Source organism: Chiloscyllium plagiosum, unplaced genomic scaffold (genome assembly GCF_037043375.1).
Source record: "Chiloscyllium plagiosum isolate Xiang-an unplaced genomic scaffold, Cpla_swu_hap1 HiC_scaffold_35, whole genome shotgun sequence".
NCBI classification, from domain to species: domain Eukaryota; kingdom Metazoa; phylum Chordata; class Chondrichthyes; order Orectolobiformes; family Hemiscylliidae; genus Chiloscyllium; species Chiloscyllium plagiosum.
The window spans coordinates 48,373,675-48,398,998 of NW_028270173.1; the positions used below are offsets into that span (position 1 = coordinate 48,373,675).

General features: G+C 46.5%; 1 protein-coding gene across 1 annotated transcript in view; it reads left to right on the forward strand.

Annotated features, from left to right (window-relative positions):
- Window positions 1-4,066: 4,066 nt before the first annotated feature.
- The window catches only part of LOC148140794 (class I histocompatibility antigen, F10 alpha chain-like), a 401,060-nt gene continuing 379,802 nt past the window's right edge, over window positions 4,067-25,324 (forward strand). Inside the window, exon 1 of the mRNA XM_087979032.1 lies at window positions 4,067-4,120. Coding sequence (XP_087835158.1) covers window positions 4,069-4,120 — 52 coding nt within the window. The 5' untranslated portion in view covers window positions 4,067-4,068. The remainder of the gene's footprint in view (window positions 4,121-25,324) is intronic.

Consider the following 25,324-nt stretch of genomic DNA (forward strand, 5'->3'; position numbering starts at 1 on the left):
CCTGTCAGTGTGACTCCCTCCCCTCACTCTCCCCCTGTCAGTGTGACTCCTCCCCTCACACCCCCCTGTCAGTGTGACGCCCACCCCTCACTCTCCCCCTGTAAGTGTGACGCCCACCCCTCACTCTCCCCCTGTCAGTCTGACTCCATCCCCTCACTCTCGCCCTGTCAGTGTGACTCCCTCCTCTAACTCTCCCCTTGTCAGTGTGACTCCCTCCCCTCACTCTCCACCTGTCAGTGTGTCTCCCTCCTCTAACTCTCCCCTTGTCAGTCTGACTCCCTCCCCTCACTCTCCACCTGTCAGTGTGTCTCCCTCCTCTAACTCTCCCCTTGTCAGTCTGACTCCCTCGCCTCACTCTACACCTGTCAGTATGACACCCTTCCCTCATTCTCCCCCTGTCAGTGTGTCTCCCTCCCCTCACTCCCCCCCGTCAGTGTGACTCCCTCCTCTAACTCTCCCCTTGTCAGTGTGACTACCTCCCCTCACTCTCCCCCCATCAGTGCGACTCCCACCCCCTCACCCTCTCCCTGTCAGTGTGACTCCCTCCCCTCACTCTCCCCCTGTCAGTATGACTCCCTCCCCTCACTCTCCTCCTGTCAGTGTGACGCCCACCCCTCACTCTCCCCCTGTCAGTCTGACTCCATCCCCTCACTCTCGCCCTGTCAGTGTGACTCCCTCTCCTCACACTCCCCCTGTCAGTGTGACGCCCTCCCCTCACTCTCCCCCTGTCAGTCTGACTCCATCCCCTCACTCTCCCTTGTCAGTATGACTCCCTCCCTCACTCTCCCCCATCAGTGTGACTCCCTCCCATCACTCTCCCTGTCAGTGTGACTCCCTCCTCTCACTCTCCACCTGTCAGTATGACTCCCTCACCTCACTCTCCCCCTGTCAGTGTGTCACCCTCCCCTCACTGTCCCCCTGTCAGTGTGACTCCCTCCTCTAACTCTCCCCTTGTCAGTCTGACTCCCTCCCCTCATTCTCCCCCTGTCAGTGTATCTCCCTCCCCTCACTCCCCCTGTCTGTGTGACTCCCTCCTCTAACTCTCCCCTTGTCAGTCTGACTCCCTCCCCTCACTCTCCCCCTGTCGGTGTGACTCCCTCCCCTCACTCTCCCCCTGTCAGTGTGTCTCCCTCCCCTCACTCTCCTCCTGTCAGTCTGACTCCCTCCCCTCACTCCACACCTGTCAGTGTGTCTCCCTCACCTCACTCTCCCCCTTTCCGTGTGACTCCCTCCCCTCACTCCCTCCCTGTCAGTGTGACTCCCTCCCCTCACTCTCCCCCTGTTAGTGTCTCCCTCCCCTCACTCTACCCCTGTCAGCGTGACTCCCTCATCTCTCTCTCTCCCCCCTTTCAGTGTGATTCCCTCCCTCACTCTCCCCCTGTCAGTGTGACTCCCTCCCCTCACTGTCCCCCTGTCAGTGTGACTCCCTCCCCTCATTCTCCCCCTGTCAGTGTGTCTCCCTCCCCTCACTCCCCCCTGTCAGTGTGACTCCCTCCACTAACTCTCCCCTTGTCAGTCTGACTCCCTCCCCTCACTCTCCCCCTGTCAGTGTGACTCCCTCCCCTCACTCTCCCCCTGTCAGTGTGACTCCCTCATCTCTCTCTCTCCCCCCTTTCAGTGTGATTCCCTTCCCTCATTCTCCCCCTGTCAGTGTGACTCCCTCATCTCTTCCTCTCCCCCCTTTCAGTGTGATTCCCTCCCTCACTCTCCCCCTGTCAGTGTGACTCCCTCCCCTCACTCTCCCCCTGTCAGTGTGACTCCCTCCCCTCACTCTCCCCCTGTCAGTGTGACTCCCTCATCTCTCTCTCTCCCCCCTTTCAGTGTGACTCCCTTCCCTCATTCTCCCCCTGTCAGTGTGTCTCCCTCCCCTCACTCCCCCCGTCAGTGTGACTCCCTCCTCTAACTCTCCCCTTCTCAGTCTGACTCCATCCTCTCACTCTCGCCCTGTCAGTGTGACTCCCTCCCCTCACACTCCCCCTGTCAGTGTGACTCCCTCCCCTCACTGTCCCCCTGTCAGTGTGACTCCCTCCTCTAACTCTCCCCCTGTCAGTGTGACTCCCTCCTCTAACTCTCCACCTGTCAGTGTGTCTCCCTCCTCTAACTCTCTCCCTGTCAGGGTGACTCCCTCCCCTCACACTCCCCCTGTCAGTGTGACTCCCTCCCCTCACTCTCCCCCTGTCAGTGTGACTCCCTCCCCTCACTCTCCCCCTGTCAGTTTGTCTCCCTCCCCTCACTCCCCCCCGTCAGTGTGACTCCCTCCTCTAACTCTCCCCTTGTCAGTGTGACTACCTCCCCTCACTCTCCCCCATCAGTGTGACTCCCTCCCCTCACTCTCCACCTGTCAGTATGACTCCCTCCCCTCACTCTCCCCCTGTCAGTGTGACGCCCTCCCCTCACTCTCCCCCTGTCAGTCTGACCCCATCCCCTCAATCTCCCCTGTCAGTATGACTCCCTCCCTCACTCTCCCCCATCATTGTGACTCCCTCCCCTCACTCTCCCCCGTCAGTGTGACTCCTTCCTCTCACTCTCCACCGTCAGTGTGACTCCTTCCTCTCACTCTCCACCTGTCAGTGTGACACCCTCCCCTTACTGTCCCCCTGTCAGTGTGTCTCCCTCCTCTAACTCTCCCCTTGTCAGTCTGTCTCCCTCCCCTCACTCTCCTCCTGTCAGTGTGACTCCCTCCCCTCACTCTCCCCCTGTCAGTGTGCCTCCCTCCCTTCACTCCCTCCCTGTCAGTGTGACTCCCTCCCCTCACTCTCCCCCTGTTAGTGTCTCCCTCCCCTCACTCTACCCCTGTCAGTGTGACTCCCTCATCTCTCTCTCTCCCCCCTTTCAGTGTGATTCCCTCCCTCACTCTCCCCCTGTCAGTATGACTCCCTTCCCTCACTGTCCCCCTGTTAGCATGACTCCCTTCGCTCATTCTCCCCCTGTCAGTGTGTCTCCCTCCCCTCACTCTCCCCCTGTCAGTGTGACTCCCTCCCCTCACACTCCCCTGTCAGTGTGATTCACTCCCCACACCCTCCCCCTTTTCGTGTGACTCCCTCCCCTCATTCTCCCCCGTCAGTGTGACTTCCTCCCCTGTCTCTCCACCTGTCAGTGTGACTCCCTCCCCTCACTCTCCCCCTGTCAGTGTGACTCCCTCCCCTCACTCTCCCCCGTCAGTGTGACTCCCTCCCCTCACTCTCCCCCTTTCAGTGTGACTCCCTCCCCTCACTCTACCCCTGTCAGTGTGTCTCCCTCCCCTCACTCTCCCCCTGTCAGTGTGACTCACTCCCCTCACTCTCCCCCTGTCAGTGTGACTCCCTCCCCTCACTCTCCCCCTGTCAGTGTGACTCCCTCCCCTCACTCTCCCCCTGTCAGTGTGACTCACTCCCCTCACTCTCCCCCTGTCAGTGTGTCTCCCTCCCCTCACTCTCCCCCTGTCAGTGTGACTCACTCCCCTCACTCTCTCCCTGTCAGTGTGACTCACTCCCCTCACTCTCCCCCTGTCAGTGTGTCTCCCTCCCCTCACTCTCCCCCTGTCAGTGTGACTCACTCCCCTCACTCTCCCCCTGTCAGTGTGACTCACTCCCCTCACTCTCCCCCTGTCAGTGTGACTCCCTCCCCTCACTCTCCCCCTGTCAGTGTGGGACTCCTCCCCTCACTCTCCCCCTGTCAGTCTGACTCCCTCCCCTCACTCTCCCCCTGTCAGTGTGTCTCCGTCCCCTCACTCTCCCCCATCAGTGTGACTCCCTCCCCTCACTCTCTCCCTGTCAGTGTGTCTCCGTCCCCTCACTCTCCCCTGTCAGTGTGACTCCCTCCCCTCACTCTCCCCCTGTCAGTGTAACTCCCAGCCTGATTCGGAATCAGTCAGGGATCGAATGTCCTGCTCACTGTCCCATGTCAGTGTTTCTGGCCTTTCCCTGGATATTGTTCCGAGTGGAAACCCATCCTTCCCTCTCTGTTCCTCCAACATCAGTTCATCAAAAAGATCAGACTTTGTGCAAAGCAGCTAATCCTTTCATTTGTTTTTCCAATCAGTTTCAAAGTGTTTAATTCTCAATGGAATAGGGAGTGTGGATTCCCAGAATGTTGCTGATCCTTCTCTCCATCTCCCTGTGTTTTTCCCGGGTCTCTCCCGGTAAGTACAGAATTCAGCTTTCCATTCTCTCTCTCTCTCTCTCTGTGTCTGGGGTGAATGTGAATCTCTTGGGGAGAGTTTGAAATGGGGGATGTTTGACCAGCCGCCTGTTATACAGCCAGCCTGATCTTTTACACATTGAAGGCAGCACAGTCTGGGAGACTCTGATGGGATTTGTGTCCAGGTCTCCTGACAGCAGGATGTAGAAACCCCGAGATCAGAGAAGCTCCGAGCAAATGGGAAATGGTTCCATTGGACAAGTTTAATTTTCACATCGATTGGGAGAAGCCAGACAGCTTCATCATTCCTGGTCTAAAGTCTTGTAACCACTGCGGGGAGGAGAAGGGTACTCCATGTTTAACCCAGCCCAGGCTCAGCTGTGATGCCCTCATGGTTGAATAGGCCGGGTTATCTCAGACACCAACATCCTACTGACCGTGTATAAAGGGCTGATTAAAAAGCTCAGTGAAGGACAGTGAGGATCCTGCTCTGGATTGTCCACCCCCCTGTTTGACAGAGAGACTGTTCACACAGTAACTGTCCCCCACGGTCTCACACTTCATCATCCCAAAATATTCCTGTTTCTCTTCATTTCAATCCGGATTCACTCACCCCACACCTTCCCTGGTTATGATGATAAACCACAGATCTGCCCCTGGGTTATCCTGAATTCCTCACTCCAGGTGTTCCCTGGGCAGGAGTTTCTCCTCAATATCTCTCTCCAGATGTTCTCTGGCAAAAAGGAACACTTCAGCATCTTAGCGGTTTTTGAGAAGATTTGTAGCTCAGGTTGATGATAAGTCTGTAAGTTAGCTCACTGAGCTGGAAGGCTTGTTTTCAGATGTTTCGTCAGCATATGCAGTAACATGGTCAGTGAGAGTCCCCGGTGGGATGTCCTGTCTCTCTGTTTATAAGGTGGGTGATGTCATTTCCGGTTCTTGTATTCACGGGAAGGTCGATAGGATCGAAATGGATGTGTTTATTGATGGAGTTCTGAATAGAGTGCCGTGTCGCTCAGGAGTCTCGTGTGTGTCTTTGTTTCACCTGTCCTGGGATGTGTGAGTTGTCCGAGTCATCGTTTCCTTATGTTCACATTGACTTTATTCCACTTTAATTTTCTCTGAGATAAACCTGCTGTCTCCTCGGTTACTGTTCCAGGTCAAAGGTCAGGGAGACAATGGCTTGGGCAGAACCATAATTAATCCAGGGCCCCAGGTTACTGACCCAGGTTAGTGATAGACCGGGTGTGTCCCAGGTTACTGACCCAGGTTAGTGATAGACCAGGTGTGTCCCAGGTTAGTGATAGACCGGGTGTGTCCCAGGTTACTGATCCAGGTTAGCGATAGACCGGGTGTGTCCCAGGTTAGTGATAGACCAGGTGTGTCCCAGGTTACTGTCAGAATTCCCATGACACCAGGTTATAGTCCAATCGGTTCATTCGGAATCACTGGTGTTTGGAGCATCAGCCCTTGGTCAGGTGAAGTGAGAGGGAAGCACAGGAAACAGAATTTATGGGCAGGGAGAGCAAGGGCAGAGAGATCAAAACATCATCCAAATGGGGTGAGTGCCCTGAGGGTGGGAATTCCAGAATGTTTCCCCAGTGACAGTGATGGAACAGTGATATACTTCCAAATCAGGATGGTGAATGGCTTGTATATGTATATACTGTATATCTGCTCCCCACTCCTTCCTGATGGAAGTGGCAGTGGGTTTGGAAGGTGCTGTCTGAGGATCTTTGGGGAATTTCTGCAGAGTATCTTGTCGATGGTACACACGCTGCTCCTGAGCATTGATGGTGGAGGGAGTGGATGTGGTGTCAGTTGTCCCACATGGTGTCAAGCTCCTTGAGTGTTGTTGGAGCTGCACCCATCCAGGTAAGAGGGGAATACTCCATTACACTCCTGGCTTGTGCCTTGTAGGTAATGGACAGGTTTTGGAGAGTCAGGAGGTGAGTTACTCACCGCAGTATTCCGAGTCTCTGACCTGTTCTTGTAGCCACTGTGTTTATGTGCTGAGTCCAGTGGTGTTTCTGGGCAATGGTAACCCCAAGGATGTTGGTCCTGGCGGATTCAGGGACGGTAACACCATTGGATTTTAAGGAGCGGCATTTCTAGACAATTTCCCCCTCTCTGCCTTCTGACACATTGAATGTATCTCAACAGTTTTGTCCCAGTCGGTGAATTATTGGTGCAATATTTCCACCTGCTGGTGGTGTGTGGTACTACGAGCAAATAATTATCCCGCAGGAGACGCTGATGGTACAGGTCTGCCACCTCCTGGCGACAAACGGAACTGCGGCATTCATTCAGTGTCGATCACATCCAAGGGATGGCACTGTCACAAAATCAAAACGTTTCAGGCCTGTGAACTTTGGCCAGAACTGGGAAAAGGCCAAAGATGTTGCAGATTCTATGTTTGTGGAGCCGCAGGGAAAAGCGCGGTGGAGCGATAAGAACAGGAGGCAATGCAGAAGGAAGACAGGGCAGAGGGCGGAAGGCGAAATGGCAAAGTGATGGTGAGAGCAAGACAGAAGGAAATAGCAGTGGGACATGTAAAGGTGCATTTCCATGGCATGTTGATAAAAATCACAGAAACATCGCCAAAACACATCACCCAAAAACAACGGTGTCGGCAATTTGGAAGTAAAATTGTTGAATTTGATGTCTGGAAGTTTGCAAATAGAAAGATGAGATATTGCTGTCTCTAAAGTTATTGTAATTATTCATCGGAAGAGTGTAGGTGTACGAACAAAACAGATAAGTTGGAATGAGATTGAGTCAATTAAAACCATGTGACTAGAAGTTCAGGTTCATGCTTGTAGAATAGGGAAGTTCTTTATCTGACAAATTGTATTTTGAGAAATAACTTCATAATCAACGATGGCAATGCGGTGGCTTGAAGGTGGAAGACGGACAATAGCACCATCAACTGCCCAGAGCTGGTAATGCAGGAAAAGAACAAATTCGTAGAGTACCGACGTCGACCACAAGGTGGTGGTGTTGCTCCATCAAGAATACGATGTGGTTAAAAACAATGACTGCAGATGCTGGAAACCAGATTCTGGATTAGTGGTGCTGGAAGAGCACAGCAGTTCAGGCAGCATCCGAGGAGCAGCGAAATCGACGTTTCGGGCAAAAGCCCTTCATCAGGAGTAAAGGCAGAGGCTGTGAAGGGTGAAGAGATAAGCTAGGGGAGGGTGGAGGTGGGGAAAAAGTAGTACAGAATACAATAGGTGAGTGGGGGAGGGGATGAAGGTGATAGGTCAGGGAGGAGGGTGGAGTGGATAGGTGGAAAAGAAGATAGGCAGGTAGGACAAGTCATGGGGACAGTGCTGAGCTGTGGAAGGGGAAATGAGAAAACTGTTGAAGTCCACATTGATGCCCTGGGGTTGAAGTGTTCCGAGGCGGAAGATGAGGCGTTCTTCCTCCAGGTGTCTGGTGGTGAGGGAAGCAAATGTGGCTGTGGTAGCGAGTTTGTTTCACGACACGGTTGAAGAGCTTCAGGGCAGAGGAAATGACCTGGGAGTTGCAGTGGGAGAGGGACTCCCTGAGATTCTTGTAGAGAGAGGAGGAAAACTTCTTCAAGGCAGGCATCCTTGCAAGAGGATTCGCAGTCGGGTTAAAATCAACAAGGTAAAAATAATGACTGCAGATGCTGGAAACCAGATTCTGGAATACGATGTGGCCCGCTCCAATCGAAAAGATGAAAGACTCAGCAGCAATTTCGGTTTGTTCAAAATATCGTTTTTGTTGCATGACACTGAGATCGTTTTCTGTAAATTCTGTGTCTTATGATCCTGTTCCACAGCTACCACAGAAGGAGCAGGGCTCTGAAAGCTAGTACTTCCTAATATACCTGTTGGACTATAACCTGATGTTGTGTGATTTGTAACTTTGTTCATCAAGAATAGTTTCTGTAAACCCCCAGCGCCACAGCCACCTGCAGCCGGGATGATAGTTATCACCAAAACGTCAGAGAGAGACCCCACTGGGCCCTTGTTCTATTCTGTGCGATTCTATGATATTGTGAGAATTGTGATCACCCACAGATCACCCAGGAACCTGGGAAACACTCACCTTGGTGTTGGATAAGAGTTGCCTGAGTGATCACGTGTTTTGTAAGGAGGGGGAAATTAGACCTGATCAATCACCACACGGTCTTTGTATGGGATCATCTGCCTGGACTGCACACGGAACAACACGTTTCCACTGTCGGAGCAAATTCCTGCAGATGCTGGGACCTGGATTGGAAACAACAAATCCTGGTCAGACAGCATCCATGGAGAGAGAGCAAGGGAACGGTATGAGTCTACATGAGGCAACTTAGATACATGTGACAATAATAAATCAAATCGAGCTTGCATCTCACGCACGCACACACACACACACGCAGACACACACACAGACACAGACACACACAGACAGACACACACACACGTGCACACAGACACACACACACAAACACACAGACACACACATACACAGACACACACACACACGTGCACACAGACAGACACACGCACACACAGACACACACACACACAGACACACGCACACACACACACACACACAGACACACACAGACACACACACACTATGTAAAAGGCAGATGAATTCATGTCACTTCCATAACAAGACAATCCCTATTCCATGGGATTCCTTCCACAGTTATGTGTTGGATTATCCATGTACAGTATCTGTTCCACATTCGGTTGCCCTGCTGCTGAATTCTGCAGCAACCCAACATTTTACTGCATTAAGGTGAACGGTCTGTGTGACCATCCTGCTTTCCCATTCTAATCTCACACTGTGACACGCCCCAGCGTTAAACCCAGCTGCTCCCTGCGCCCTGCTGCTGAGGATTCCTTGACAGAGGTAAAAAAGGCCTTCCTCAGGTTGTGGCGCTGGGTTATGTGACAACACGGTTTCCACACAATTAGTAGGTGACAAAATGACTTCCACACAGGAGATGGGGGAGGTTCAGACAAGGGCTTCTACAGCAGCTGGGCCTTTGGAGAAAAAGCATTCCTGATGCATTGCCTGGTCCAAAGCAGACCCATCTCAATCCTTCTGGCCACATGGAGGATGCTGCAAGGCCCCCTAACCAGAGGCCAATACAAACCCAGCAGTTGGAGACAGCTGCTCGGGCAGGAATACAAAGCAGCCCAATAGAAGGCCTCCTGGCAGCTCCGAGTACAGAAACAGGGCAGGCCCAAGGGAGAGCAGCTGGAGCTGTCATGGATGCAGCTTCTGGCCAGCAGCTCCCCAGGGAGGAGTTCTCAGCTGCTGGGCATGTCTCTGGGACAGGAGGGGGGGGCAGGATACGGGCACAGGGGGAGATACATGAGGCATGAGGGTGGCAGCTCTAACTGGGCAAGTCGGCTTTATCTGCCCCCACTCCTGCCCTGTGAGAGTGACCCTCAGGCACTGATGAGAAGGTGAATTTTTACTGTTTCACTTTGGGGAAATGTTTTATTTAAGGAGTGTCCTATTACTAAATTTTCAACGGTCCCTGTTCTGTTGGAGTCCTTATTTTATTTATAGATTGGCCTGGAATAATTTCAAATTGTACAAAACAATTTTTATTGACATGTAACTATCAGTCATTGCAACAGTTTACAAAGTAGAGAAACTGCTCATTAATATAAATGATCTGAAAGGTTTTGATCTGAGCAGATGAAGTTGACGTTGTTCAGCAATATCTCCCACAAACATCCTGCAAAGTCTATTTGCTGCTGAACTAAAATGTCCCTTGTTTCCCTCTCCATCTCCACTGCTCTTCTCTCTGATTTCCTGGGGGAGGGAGAGGGATTTTCTCCTTCTCAATGTCCAAATCCAACAGCCCCCAGCTGCTCTCGAGCTGCCCTGGCAGCTGCAGGCCGGGTTTCCTCAGCTGCTCTATGAGGCCTGGCTCCAGTCACATCCACGTTGGGAGCCTCCATTTCATCGGTTTCTGGCCCCATATGGTCTGTGGGCTGAAGGCTCAGTGCTTCCTGCAGGGGAACCTTGTACAATGTGCACCAGACCCACACAATCCTTCAGACATAAACCAGTCAGTTGGTGCAGTGGCTCAGTGGTTAGTTCTGCTGCCTCACAGCACCAGGGATCTGGGCTGAATTCCAGCCCCTAGGAACTGTGTGTGTGGAGTTTGCACGTTCTCCTTGTGTCTATGTGGGTTTCCTGTGGGTGCTCCAGTTTCCTCCCACAGTCTAAAGGTGTGCAGGTTAGATGGATTGGCCATGGGAAATGCAGGGTTACACAGTCAGTCTGGGTGGGATGCTTGTTGGAGAGATGGTGTGGAGTTTTTGTCCCTGTCCTTGTCCCTGTCCCTGTCCCTGTACTGCAATTCCCAACAAGTGGGATCAGTTACAATTGTCCCCAAGCAACACTGAACCAGGAATGTATGGGATATAGGTAAAGCAGTGTTACTTCTGCAATCATAATTTCTTATGCAAGGTAAATGAACTCACACCAGTGTATAATTGTTTCAGCCAAGAGCTGAGTTCTGGCCAAAGTACGGGTCGGACGAAGACTGGGTTTGTAACTATTTGAATCTATATGTCAATGGAAAACAGCCTTACAGTCAGGAGGGAACAGATTATGCTTCAAGTCAGAAGAGCTAGTGGCTGAAGGGCTACTGAGGGTACACTTTGTAACTAAATCATGGCCAGACATCCAGAAAGATATTCAAAAGATAGAGGGATGAAGCGAGGAGCACCTAGAGGTGTTGTTATGGAAGCTCAGAAAATGCCTGTGAGATACGGTGTGAGTGTGAGTGTGAGAGAGAGAGAGAGAGAAAAGAGGTGTACAGCTGGTAGAAAGTTTAACCCTTTGTGATTCGGTTTGAATGCACATTTATTTGTTGGTGATTGAGTGTTTGTGCTTTGTTCCCAGGAGCTTGAGTTCCAGGACTGTTTTGAATCTGATTTCTATTATGGAAATTTAACATGATTTCTTTTAAGGTTAAGGATTTCACAGTGATTATGAAATAAAATGTTAACTCCTGTTCTTTTTACAGGTCATGACTGCCTTACTATCATTGTCTTATTAATCTCTTTTATCCTTACATGAAAGCGATTTATGGAGGACAGTTGAAGTTTCAGTTCAATATTAGATTGTAATTAAAAAAATCCTATGGTTAATATCTGTGACATTGGATTCGGCCATTGTTCATGCATTAGAAGTTTTTTAACTTGAATAAACAAATCCTTTTAAGGCAGCTCGAGTTATTTCACAACCTATAGCATTGTAATTGAGCAATGATTGGTCAGGATTACTTAAGAAAACTAATTTTGGTTCTAAATTAAGGGACTAAAACTGGGTAATTATAGTGGATTTCAAAGTTGGGAACTGTGTGCATTTTACAGTTTAAATATTGAATACTGAATAAATGAATTTATAATATATAAATATATATTTACAAGTAAGGTTCCAAAATGTATAGTTAGGAACAGGCTTTAAAGTTAGACAAGCATCAATTGATGAATTAGTATTTGAGATTACAGGGAGAGAGAGGCTCCTGCTATTTCAAGTGACAGGGTGAAGTTACAGGGAGCAGAGGCTTCCTGGTGTTTGAGGTTACAGGGAGCAAGAAATATTGTAATGTTTCTTTTAAAAAATAAAGGTCTAAACAAAACACTGGGGGATGAAGAACAGCCATTGGGTGGCCCTAAAGCTGTTCAGTTGGTTAAATGGGCTCAGCAATTGATCTGGCAACGTAACATGGGAAGCAGAAACAAAAAGGCAAAAATAATGCTAGCCCACGGTTGATGAGGTAATAAAGAAAAGGACAAAACTAAAAGGAGAAGGAAACCGGAATGGTGGTGGGCAGCATGTTGAACATAAAGGGAGGAGAAGGGATCGGGGAGGAGATGTGGAGGGGTCTGGTGGATAGGAACAAGGATCGAAGTGGAAATCCCCACACTCGGGATGTAATTACTGTGAAAGGACGGGTCACTTTAAGAGACAGTGTCCAGATCCGAAAAAGGGAAGAGAGGGCGATATTGCTTATGGATTTCGATGAAGAATAGGGGTGTCAGGAGTTCCTGCCCCCGGGGACCCACCCTTGATAAATTTAAAGGTGGGACCTTACAAAGAGGATGTAGATTTCCTGGTCGATACGGGGGCAGCAAGGTCATCCTTAGATTTTAAGCCCAAGGCAGCGGGAAAGAGTTAATTCGATTATGGTGACAGTTTTGTGATGAGAGGCACACAGAATCAGTTTTGTGCTCATGACAAGATACTGCCACTAAATTGGGGATTGAATTAACTGCAAATGGTGCTATGGAATCTGTTCTTAAAAATGAATGTGCTCAAGCAAAGCAATGACAGAAACAGAACAAGAATTCACAGTGACTGGGAAACAAACAGAACTGTGCGATTACAGTTTTAAAATGTTTTAGTCACTTGTTGCATTTTCACCCTGAATGATATAATATATAACTAATATCTAATATTTATAATAAATCAATTGTGCTAGCCTGAATCAATATTAATTGGCAGGATTCCTTCACACATTCTCAGTGACCTGTCATATTGATTCATGGTTAATTTAAAACATGACTGCATTAATTCATTGTTAATTAAAGAATGGAAAGCTACATCACTGGCCGGAGTGTGTGCAGGCAGTGACAGCAACAGCCTTATTGGTAGAGGAGAGTTGGAAATGTACATCAGGGAGAGCCTTAATAGCCAGCACCCCACATCAGGTACAGACCATACTAAATCAGAAAGCAGGACAATGGCTCACAGACTCTCGGATCTTGAAATATGAGACAATCTTAATAAAACAGGATGACCTTGTGTTAGTCGCAGACAGTTGCTTGAATCCAGCTGCATTTCTGTGGTGGGGAGGGGGGGTGGGGGGTGGGGGGGGGGGTGGATGGCCCTTGGCAATCCAGAACATGACTGCCTTGATATTACTAAATATCCAACTAAAGTGTGAATGGACCTAAGGGACGTCCCGCTGCATACGGGAGCTCGGTTGTTTATCGACGGGTCCTCCCAGTGATTGAGGGTAAAAGACACAATGGATATACTGTACTAGACGGGATAGGGGGAAGAGTTATCGATGCTGAAAGACCGCCTGGTGGCTGGTCGGCCCGGGTTTGTGGGCTCTGTGCCCTAGAAAGAGTTCTCAGAGACATGGGTTTCTCAGGGGCAGGAATGGTTGCAGGATGTTCCAGGGTTTAGAGCATTTAAAAAGAATAGGGAGGGGGACAAAGAGGAGGGGTGTAGCACTACTAATCAGAGAGGGTATTACAGCTACAGAAGCTTCCATTGTCAAGGAAGATCTGCCTACCGAGTCAGTATGGGTGGAAATTAGGAACAGCAAGGGAGCAGTCACCTCATTAGGGGTTTACTACTGGCCCCCCAATAGCAACAGGAAGATGGAAGAAAGCATAGCTCGGCAGATTTTGGAAAAGTGTGGACGTAGTAGGGTTGTTGTAATGGGTGACTTTAACTTTCCCAATATTGATTGGAACCTCCTTTGAGCAGAAGATTTGAATGGAGCTGTTTTTATAAGGTATGTTCAGGAGGGTTTCCTAACTCAGTACGTTGACAGGCCGATGAGGGGAGAGGCCATTCTAGACTTGGTGCTCGGAAATGAGCCGGGGCAGGTATCAGGTCTTGTGGTGGGAGAGCATTTTGGTGATAGTGACCACAACTGCCTCACATTCTACATAGCTATGGAGAAGGAGAGGATTAGGCAAAATGGGAGGATATTTAATTGGGGAAGAGGAAACTATGATGCGATTAGACATGAGTTAGGAAGCATGGATTGGGAGCAATTGTTCCATGGTAAAGGCACTAGAGACATGTGGAGACTGTTTAAGGAACAGTTGTTGCAAATGATGAATAAATATGTCCCTCTGAGACAGGCAGGAAGTGGTAAGATAAAGGAACCTTGGATGACGAGAACGGTGGAGCTTACATAAGGTGGAGGAAGCTCGGGTCAAGCTCAGCTCGAGAGGATTACAGGCAGGCGAGGAAGGAGCTCAAAAATAGTGAGAAGAGTCAGGAGGGGGCACGAGAAAGGCTTGGCAGAACGGATTAGGGAGAACACAAAGGTGTTTTACACTTATGTGAGGAATAAGAGAATGGTCAATGAAAGAGTAGGGCAGATCAGGGATAGCAAAGGGAACTTGTGTGTGGAGTCTGAGGAGGTAGGGGAAGCCCTAAATGAGTTTTTTGCTTCTGTCTTTACAAAAGAAACAAACTTTGTAATGAATGAAACCTTTGAAGAGAAGGTGTGCATGCTAAAATGAATAGAGATTGAGGAAGCTGATGTGCTGAAAATTTTGTCAAACATTAAGATTGACAAGTCGCCAGGCCCAGACCAGATTTGTCCTCGGCTGCTTTGGGAAGCGAGAAATGTAATTGCTTCGCCACTTGCGAAGATCTTTACATCCTCGCTCTCCACTGGAGTTGTACCTGAGGGCTGGAGAGAGGCAAATGTAATTCCTCTCTTCAAGAAAGGAAATAGGGAAATCCCCGGCAATGACAGACCAGGAAGTCTCACGTCTGTCGTCTGCAAGGTGTTAGAAAGGATTCTGAGGGATAGGATTTATGACCATCTGGAAGGGCATGGCTTGATTAAATGCAGTTAACATGGCTTTGTGAGGGGCAGGTCATGCCTCACAAACCTTATTGAGTTCTTTGAGGATGTGACTAGAAAAGTTGATGAGGGTAGAGCTGTGGATGTGGTGTATATGGACTTCAGCAAGGCATTTGATAAGGTTCCCCATGGTAGGCTCATTCAGAAGGTTCGGAGGAATGGGATACAGGGGAACTTAGCTGTTACAGAATTGGCTGGCCAACAGAAGACAGCGAGTGGTAGTAGAAGGAAAGTGGTGCGTGGTGTTCCACAGGGCTCTGTCCTTGGGCCTCTACTGTTTGTAATTTCTATTATGACTTGGATGAGGGGATTGAAGGATGGGTCAGCACGTTTGCAGATGACACTATCGTTGACAGTATAGAGGGCTGTTGTAGGCTGCAGCGGGATATTGACAGGATGCAGAGATGGGCTGAGAGGTGGCAGATGGAGATCAACCTGGATAAATGCGAGGTGATGGATTTTGGAAGGTCGAATTTGAAAGCTGAGTACAGGATTAAAGACAGGATTCTTGGCAGTGTGGAGGAACAGAGGGATCTTGGTGTGCAGGTACATAGATCCCTTAAAATGGCCGCCCAAGTGGACAGGGTTGTTAAGAAAGCATATGGTGTTTTGGCTTTCATTAACAGAGGGATTGAGTTTAAGAGTCGTGAGATCTTGTTGCAGCTCTATAAAACTTTGGTTAGACCGCACTTGGAATACTGCGTCCAGTTCTGGTCACCCTATTATAGGAAAGATGTGGATGCTTTGGAGAGGGTTCAGAGGAGGTTTACCAGGATGCTGCCTGGACTGGAGGGATTATCTTATGAAGAGAGATTGACTGAGCTCAGACTTTTTTCATTGGAGAAAAGGAGGAGGAGGAGAGGGGACCTAATTGAGGTATACAAGATAGTGAGAGGCATAGATAGAGTCAATAGCCAGAGACTATTTCCCAGGGCAGAAATGACTAACATGAGGGGTAATAGTTTTAAGCTGGTTGGAGAAAAGTATAGAGGGGATGTCAGAGGTGGGTTCTTTACACAAAGAGTTGTGACAGCATGGAATGCGTTGCCAGCAGCAGTTGTGAAAGTAAGGTCATTGGGGGCATTTAAGAGACTCCTGGACATGCATATGGTCACAGAAATTTGAGGGTGCATACATGAGGTTCAGTGGTCGGCACAACATCGTGGGCTGAAGGGCCTGTTCTGTGCTGTACTGTTCTATGTTCTATGTTCTATGTTCTAAGCTTAGAAGTCAAGGAAGGAACAGTGTACACAGACTCCAAATACGCGTTTGGAGTGGTACATACCTTCAGAAGAGGACTGATAAATAGCAGAGGAAAAGAACTAGCACATGAGGAATTGATAAAACAAGTGCTGGATTACCTGTTACTCCTGAGAGAAATAGCGGTAGTTCATATAAATGGACATCAGAAGGGGAATGAGCCAGAAGTAAGGGGAAATAGACTGGCTGATGAGGTAGCTAAGGAAGCAGCCCTGAATACACAGGGAGCAGTGATACACTCCCTAATACCTACAATTCCAGATCTCCAGGGTACCCCGTTGTTTACTGCAAAGGAGGGAAAGGTACTAAAAGATTTAGGAGCTGCAAAGACAGCAGATGGGCGCTGGATGTTACCCGATGGGAGGGAAATGTTGAATAAAATGATGATGCGAGAGATTATGGCTGCACGGTGACACAATGGTAAGCACTGCTGCCTCACAGTACCAGAGACCCGGGTTCAATTCCAGCCCCAGATAACTGTCTGTGTGGAGTTTGCACATTCTCCCTGTGTCTGCATGGGTTTCCTCCAAGTGCTCCAGTTTCATCCTACAGTCCAAAAATATGCAGGTTAGGTGAATTGACCCACAGTGTTCAGGGATGTGTAAGTTAAGTGTATTAGTCAGGGGTAAATGGAGGGGAAATGGGTCTGGGTGGGTTCCTCCTCAGAGGGTTGTTGGGCTGAAGGGCCTGTTTCCATACTGTAGGGAATCTAATCTCATTACATGGAGCATTGGCATTGTTCCTTCCCCCTTCATTTATACATCCAGTCTTGTGGTCAATGATTGACATCCCTATGAACAGCACTAGGTTCCCGATTACCTGTGGGCCTCTGGCTCGGTCTCTTTGCTCTGTACATCCTTGCTTACTATGATTTGCCTGTACAGCTTGTAAGCAAAGCTTTTCACTGTACTTCAGGACATGATAACGCATCAATCAATCATGATGCTGACCGGACATCATTATCATCAGACCATTAATCTACATTTTAAAGTTAGTGTTTATGCTCTCTTTTAAATGTTTCCCAGATTTGCTTATCTTGAAGGGCTGCTCAAATTCTGTTATTCATTGTATCTAATGCAATCCCTATCAAATTCTGTTGCTCATCTTATATTTCTCACTGTCCAAGTCATGGGAGGTACAAAAGGAGGTTAGTTCTTGCTAATTATTTGCAAGATTCATAATAGTATTTTGACTATAGAGTTAGTTATATGTAAAGTTTTGTTTTCACACTTACTGTTGGCATTCTTTAGCTCATGAATTGTGAGCAGTTCCTGTTCCACCTGACCTTGAATGCTCAGTTAGACACTCCCCTCTATCCTGCAGCTGCATTATAACTCATTCTCGCCACATGAAATGTACTGCCCCTACTCTGACTAACATTTACCTAATAAGACAATACCTTTTTCATTAATAAGACTAAAGCTCAATCACTTTCACAGCTCAATCAACTTGCCAGATCTCCTACGTTTTTATGAGACATAATCCCAAATTTAGGAGAAAGTGAGGACTGCAGGTGCTGGAGATCAGAGTCGAAGAGTGTGGTGCTGGAAAAGCACAGCCAGTCAGGCAGCATCCCAGGAGCAGGAGAGTCAAGCAGAATTTCGAGCATAATTTCTTCATCAGGAATAATCCCACCTTTATCGTTTATCTCTGTTATTGTGGGATCCTATTTTTATTTTTCATGCTTGCTACAAACATCAAGCTGTCTGTTTTCATACATCTCTTACCAAACTGTATCTTATAGGCATTATTTTTACACAACTTCCTGGATATTAATTGGTAAGATTCTTTGTTCAAAGTGGACCCTGTTACCTTGGGATAACTCCTTTTCAAAGCTACCATTGTGCTAACATGTGACCTCACTTTAATGCAGCATCAGGCAAGTGAATACTCTTACTGCAGTTATATTAATGCCAACGGGTGACCATAATGTGCCACCTCTGACCAAGGGCTGCCCCATTAACAGATAAAACATTTCTTATTCCAAATTCTGAGTTCAAATTGGATATCTTCCAAAATGTTTATCTATGTTTTGAGTACAAGCGACAACACCTTTCCACGATATCTTTTCTGCACCGCATATAAAAAAACACACTTGTTAAACTTTCCGATGAAGTAGGTTTGAGAGTTTTGAACCTGTGATGCTTTTGGATAACTCCTTGTTTTTGTACAGATTTCAGCTGAGTTTATGGGGTACTCTTGTTGTAAATGTCTTGGGAACTCCCTGTGAATACAATCCAATTTTCACAGGCTTTAACTTCTCTGACATAAAGAGACATGATGATCTCTTCCTTAACTGTGTCTAATTGCCCTACACCTTGGTGCACCCCGTCCTGCCTCTAGGGAACTGCTCTTAAAATCCGAAAGCTCTTTCACAAAATGTGAGAGGAGGAAGGTCTTTGGGGAATTCAAAGCTAAAGGGCATAATTTTAAAGTGGGAGGAGAAAGATTTAAAAGGGACCTGAAGGGCACGTTTGGAATTAACTGCCAGAGGATGATGTCGATATTGATACAGTCACAACATTTAAAAACACATTTCAACAGATACATAAGTAGGAAAGGTTTCGAGAGATATGGGCCAAACACAGCAAATTGAGACTAATTTAGTTCAGGAAACTTGGCCAGCATGGACGGGTTAGTCCGAAGGTTTTTGTTTCTGTGCTGCATGGCCCCACTGACATCGACCTTCAGGGTCACCTTGCCCCCATTTGTTACTCCACATTCTGAAGGGGTCTACCATATCAGTGTTGCCTCTTTCCAATTATACATACTTTCCCAGGAAGGGCAGAGCAACAGCTGCTGGGACATGGGGGTTATGTGTGTCAAATGTAACCAGTGTAGGGAGGACAGACAGAATGGAGAGGAGATCTCAACTACCTTTTCTTCAAATATTGTTGGGAGAGGTTGACATTATTACATATTCCCAGGGGTCATGTCGAAGTATGAGAAAATCCTACATGGAGAAAATATCTACTCTATGAAACCCAGAGCAATCCGGATAGATTCTCTTCTCAAAAACCTTCCAGTCGACCAGCATACCTTCCCCCATCTTCTTCACAGTTACCCTCGAATGTATTCCAGCTACTCCACTGGCCTGGAGTTTGAGTGCTTGCTCTGATTGACTGGACATTGAATTGGTGTTCAGCTGAAGCCAGCATAAAGATACACCAATTGCACCTCAGCTCAAATGATGATCTCCCAAAGTTCAATCACGATCCAGTAATGCTCTTGAGACCCTGTGATAATTCTCAACTCAGAATTTACACTTGATCTTAGACAAAAAGCCAAGAATCAATTGAAACACTAATTCAAGATTGCAATTCACAACCAACAAGACCTACATTTGTAATTCAGGAGCCTTTTGCGTCTCTAAACCTTTATTCGTGTCAATGTATCTGACTTTGTGTCAGTATGAGGCCGTGTGTGTGTATGCGTGTGTCTTGTACATATCTCTGTGTATCAAATAAGATCTTTATTCACAGATCCATGCTGATGATACCCAATCAGAGTATTATCAGTCAGGTGCCCAATTAACCCATAATTTATAATAAATTCTCACATTTACTTTAACCCTAATGTGAGGCAAAAAGGTCTGTCGTTCCCTGTGTTCTCTCTTGCAACTTTTTTTGTCTTATTGGATTGCATTTACCACCTTCCAATCCATGGGAATCATCAAATATTTCTACAAGCACCTCCCTCAACAGTGTGGACCTGAGATGTAAAGCATTAAGCCTCCATAATTTCAGCAGCTTTATCTGACTAAATCAAATCCCCTTCAGCTCTTCATTCTCCCTAATCATTCAGATCTATATTCATTAAATATGAGCACAAAGTAATCATTTACCTTCTCTGTCATTTCTGTATTCCCCAATACAAATTATTCAGACAGTCCTTTTAGTTAACCTCGTTTCATTTTGGTTAAATGCTTTCCTTTTATGCATCTATAAAAGCAATTACAGTACTGTGTTTTTGCGACATACCTCTCATATTCTATTCCCCATACCCCCTTTCTTCGTCCTCCTTTGTATTCTGTGAACTTCCCAAGAATCCCTGATATTCCTGACAACATTATGGATCTTTTCTTTTAACCATATGGAATTCTCAACTTCCTTTGTTGGTCATGGTTGATTGACCTTTCATGAGTTTTTGTTCTTTGAAAAATGCATTCTTGCTGTACGTCATGCAACTGTTACCGAAAACTATTCATTATTGTATAGAAACATTTGTTTTATTGTATTTTCACAATTCACCTCAAACAATTTGAGCTTAATGCCTTTATCATTTCCCCTATTCCAATTTAACACCCTTCCGAAACTTGGAATATTCAGTTCCCAGGGCTGGTTATGATGCAACTATTGTTTCTGGAATGGCAATTTTATATCCTTTATTATTGCCTCTAAGTTGTTTACCTTCTTGCAAATGCTGTGTGCATTCAGATGAAGTGCCCTGAGCTTTCTAATTTTAAAACTTGCTGTTTTCCCTGCCTTCCTGTCTCCCTGGCATCTTTTGACTTCCTGGTGCTATCGTTACTTCCTTGCAATTTGGGTTCACCTCAGCTTGTCAGGAGGATGGGATCTTATTTTTTAATTCCATTCCAACAGCACAAGCACATCTCTATGCAAGGATATCAGTTCTGGTCACAAAAAGTCTTACCTATCCAAGAATGAAGTTGAATTGCTCTGAAGTCTGATACCTTCCCAGAGGGTTGTAAGTCGGTGGAATTCCTTGCCCAGTAAAGTAGTTGATGCTACTTCAGTAAATATTTTTAAGCAAAGATAGATTTTTTTTGAAAATAAAGGAATTAAGGGACACAGTCAGAGGGCGGGTAAGTGGAGCTGATGCCATGTAAAGCTCAGCCATGATCTTATTGAAGGGTGGAGCAGGTTTGAAGGGGCAGGCAGCCCACTCCTGCTCCTAGTTCTTATGCTCTTATGCCCTCCCTTTACACCAGTTCTCTCGGCATATATTGAAACACTGGACCTTTCTGTTTACAAGCTCACTTCTTACTTTGGATTGTTCAATGTTCCTATTCCATAGTCAGCAGAGACTTCATGTTGCAATGATCACCATCCAATGTATCATTCCCTATAACATGTCGCACTCCTCATTCCAAAGAGCAATATCTCCTCTCTTGTTAAACTGGAATTATGACATTATGGAAAACTTTTTGAGCACACCCTTAGAGCTATTGCACTTTCCTGTTCTTTATAATCACCAGTTTTCCTAACTTGGTCCTGAATTAATTGATTTCACCACTCTTCCCCCATTCGCAGTTCACACCATATAATGGCTGATTCGTTGTTCAGCAGTCCCTGTGGTGTAGAAAACCACTATCCAAACCACAGGAGAACAGCGCACAGACACAGTGCCACCCTGCACTTGGAGCATGTGCAGTGCAAGCTAATGGCCATGGGTGGAGCTATCTTTTCTCTACCTGCAGGCGATGTGGATGTGGGAACAAGGAAGGGAGGATTAGAGGTGGAGGGTGGACAGGGAATGGTTCTAAGCATTAAGAAAATGATTGCAAACCTGCAAATTCAGTGTTCATAATTCAGGGCTGGAATTCCAGGTATTTGGCCAAATGTCAGTGACGAAGCCGTGATATATTTCCAAGTCAGGATGATGGTGTTCTCATTTGTCTTCTGCCTTTGACCTCCTAGATGGTAGTCATTGTAGGTTTGAAAGGTGGTGTTTCAGGATCATTGGTGAGTTTCTGATGTGCACCCCCCACCACTGTGGATGGCGCACACTGCTCCTATTGAGCACCCGTGCTTGAAGGAATGCATATTTGTGAATGTGGTACCAATCAAGCGGGCTGTTTTGACCTGCATGGTGTTAAGCTTCTTATGTGTTGTTGTCTTGGCAAGTGGTGAATATTCCATCATACTCCTGACTTGTGCATTTAGATGGTGGACTGTCTTGGCGGAGTTAGGACGTGAGTTATTCACCACAGAATTCCTCTTGTAACTGTGACTGAGTGTCGTTTAAGACAGAGTGTGAGCTTGTGAATTGGTGAGTGGGAAAACCTTGGAAGTTAACTCTAAGTTCAGCTCGGCCACAGCTGTGGTGGTGGAATCCTCAACCAAGAGCCCACTGGTCCCAGCACAGGCCCAGGCCCAGGCCCATGACTGGCTCCAGCTCAGACACGCCTGCAGGATAGCCAGTTGTGGCAGTGGAGACCTCGCCAATTTCCAGCATCGGGAAGGGTAGCCAAACCGAATCACAACCACGCTGGCAAGTAGGAACCAAACCCTTCGCCAGCGTTAAACTGGACAAAATTCCAAATCTTTGGTTTAGTTTCTTGCTTTTTTTTTGTTCTTTTCAAAAGACGTTGAAGAGTGGAAACTCTTTACACTGACATTGTATTCCAATACATGTAACAATAAATCTAATCTAATCTAATCTGAAAATTAGTTAATAAAATCTAGTCAAATTTGAATTTAGTATTGAATGACAATTTACGATAGAAGTTTGGTTTATCTCAGTCTTAGTCAAGGATATATTTGCTATGTTATGAAGAACAACTTTGTGTAGTTAATTAAATAGCTATCTAGAAGTGTTCTCTTGCCAGCAGTGCCACATCATCTCTGCAAAATTTCAACAAGTATTTAAAAAAAGACCTCCCTGAACAATTGAATGATAGCAGCTGATCACTGAGAGCATTTTGAAATAGAGTGTGAGAATGGAAACATGGTGGGTGAGAGAATTCAATGCAGTGAGGGCAGAAATACAATTCTAATCCTTAACATAAAAGGAGTGGACCAAAGAGAGAGGAGTGACAGAGATGAGCAGTGGGATATGCGTGCTGAAGACTGGAAACATTATTTAGGTGATCAAATGGGTGAGTGGTGAGTGGATTTTGTTTCTTTTTCACATTATTTGTAAACAGAGACAGAATGGTGTCACATAAAAATATGCTAGATGAAAAGAAAAGCACATAATGTCGAGGATAATACATTGGCATGATTACAGGACTGGCTAAATAACAGGAAACTGAGAGTTGGGAGATGTAATTTTACATCAGCACATGGTAGATATTGGAGGGTGAAAGGAGCAGTGATGAAGAGCAGGACAATGAAAGTACTGAAGGTCCGAGTGATCTTAGTGTGCACATCCGTAGAGCCTGAAGGTAGCAAGGCAGATAGATGGTAATTGAGAAAGCATATAGTATACTAGCCTTTAACTGCTTTTTTTCCAGAGGGGTCATAAAGTCAGAGGTTCTGATATGTCTGGGTTTATCTACTTGAGAATGTTTTAAGTCTTTCTTTTAAAACACATGTACAATGAAAGGAGAGTGGCTATTTCTTCCAATACTGGGTTGTATTTTGTTTGGTTTTAAGAACCTGTTATGTTTGCAGCTGCTGATCAAGCTTTAGCTGGGAACCCAGAGAAGCTGTCCGACCCAAAGAAACAGCTCCATTCTGATCCTCTCTCCCCCTCTCAGATATCTCCCCTGTAAGAACCTGTGTTTGATTCTACCGTTTTTGCCAAGGGGATGTTTGTGGGGATTTGGCAAGTATTTGGAACAGCATCATTAAGTCGTAGTGGAGTCGATTGGGTTTTCAGATAAATTATGTTATTCTGTATTCTGGTTTCTTTTGTTCATGTATAAATAACTTTTATTTTGTTTAAAACAGTGTGATTGGCCAGCTGCATCACTCCTGGAATATCCACTCTACACTTGCGTCAAATAACTAGAAAAGTTAGGATCTGGGCTGCTTTCTTGAAATGCTTTGAGGGGGTCTGGCCTGGTCTATAATACTGGTTAGTCCACAACTGAGTACTCTGTGCAGTTCTGTTCATCACTCTATAGGATGGATGTGCTTGCAGTCTAAATGCTTTCTTTTATTCGCTCATGGGACTTAAGCATTACTAGCTAGGCTGACATTTATTGCCCATTCTGACTTTCCCTTGAGAAGATGGAGGTGAGCTGATTTCTTGAACTGCTCCAGTCCGTGTGCTGTACCTTAATCCTTTTGGGTGGAAATTCCAGGATTTTGGAAGGGCATTCCAGGATTTTGATCCAGAACACTGAAGGAACAACATCACAGGACAGTGAACAGCTTGGAGGGGAATTTGCTGGTGTTCCCATGTTTCTGTTGTAGGGGCACCATGGTAATTAAGAAAGATGGACTTTTTCATTGCAAGGCAGATAAAGTATCAAAGCAGAGGTGCCTTGCTGCAACTGCATTGGGCATTGGTGAGATCTTCAGTCAAACTTGTCCATGCTGACCAAAGACAGCACCTTTCAAACCCATGACCACTTCCATCTAGAAGGACAAGTAAGATCCCTCTCATTCTTCAGAACTCAACTAACTATAGCTCCAACTCCACTTGCTTAATGCTTTCTCATCAGTCACGGGGCTCATCCCAGGAATTACCTGAGTAAGTCTTCTCTGAAGAAGGAGAGGGGATTCTACTGGCATGTACAAATTCCTGAGGGACTTGTCAGGCTGAATGTTGAGAGGGTGTTTAACCTTGCATGACAATCTAGACCCAGGGCAAATGATTCGATAATAAGGAATCTGATTAAGATGAGAAGGAATTCCATCCCTCAGAAGATCATTACTATTTGAAATTCTTAACCCCAGTGTGATGGAAGTTGGGTTATTAAACATATTCAAGTCTAAGTTAAAATATTGATTGACAACTGTCATGTACCATCATGATAATGTGCTGAAAATAAAGCCTTGCTTTTTGTGGAGTTGCATGAAAAGTTTAAGGTTTTAAAAAGTGTGCAAAATTCCCCAATTTTTCAGACTTTCAGACCCACGTTGGTCGAAAACACAGATCAGCTTTCTGTGCTGTGTTAGGATTACTCCTACTAATACACACGCGCACAAAAAAAGGAAAGGAGAAATTAGGTTGTTGGCAGAGAAAAACTGGGAGGACAGTTCCTCTTCATGGGTTACTGTGATGATCTTGATAATTCTTATGCTGGTCAGAACTTATTTTTCAATCATCTTTCTCCGGATGCTCCTAATAGGTTGCAAGGGACACACAATGCCTGGTTCACAGATAAAAGGTCTCTACCTAATCAATTGAAAGTACAACACCAGCTGAAGGAAATGTTGCCTTGTACTCTTCAGGTTTGCAATGAGTTTTGATTGCACATAACAGACAGACAGCTGCTGAAGTCGGGAGAACTGAACTCCTCTCTCTCTTTCTGTAACTTATTCCCAGTTTGAAACTGTACTGTTGGGTCTTTTTCCAGCCTCTGAGCTGCCATGGAGCTGATGCCTGTCTCTCCACCCTACCACCATCACCATTTTCAAATTCAATACTGTACTTGAACCTATCTAACTCCCTTTTCCATAAAAGTCTGAA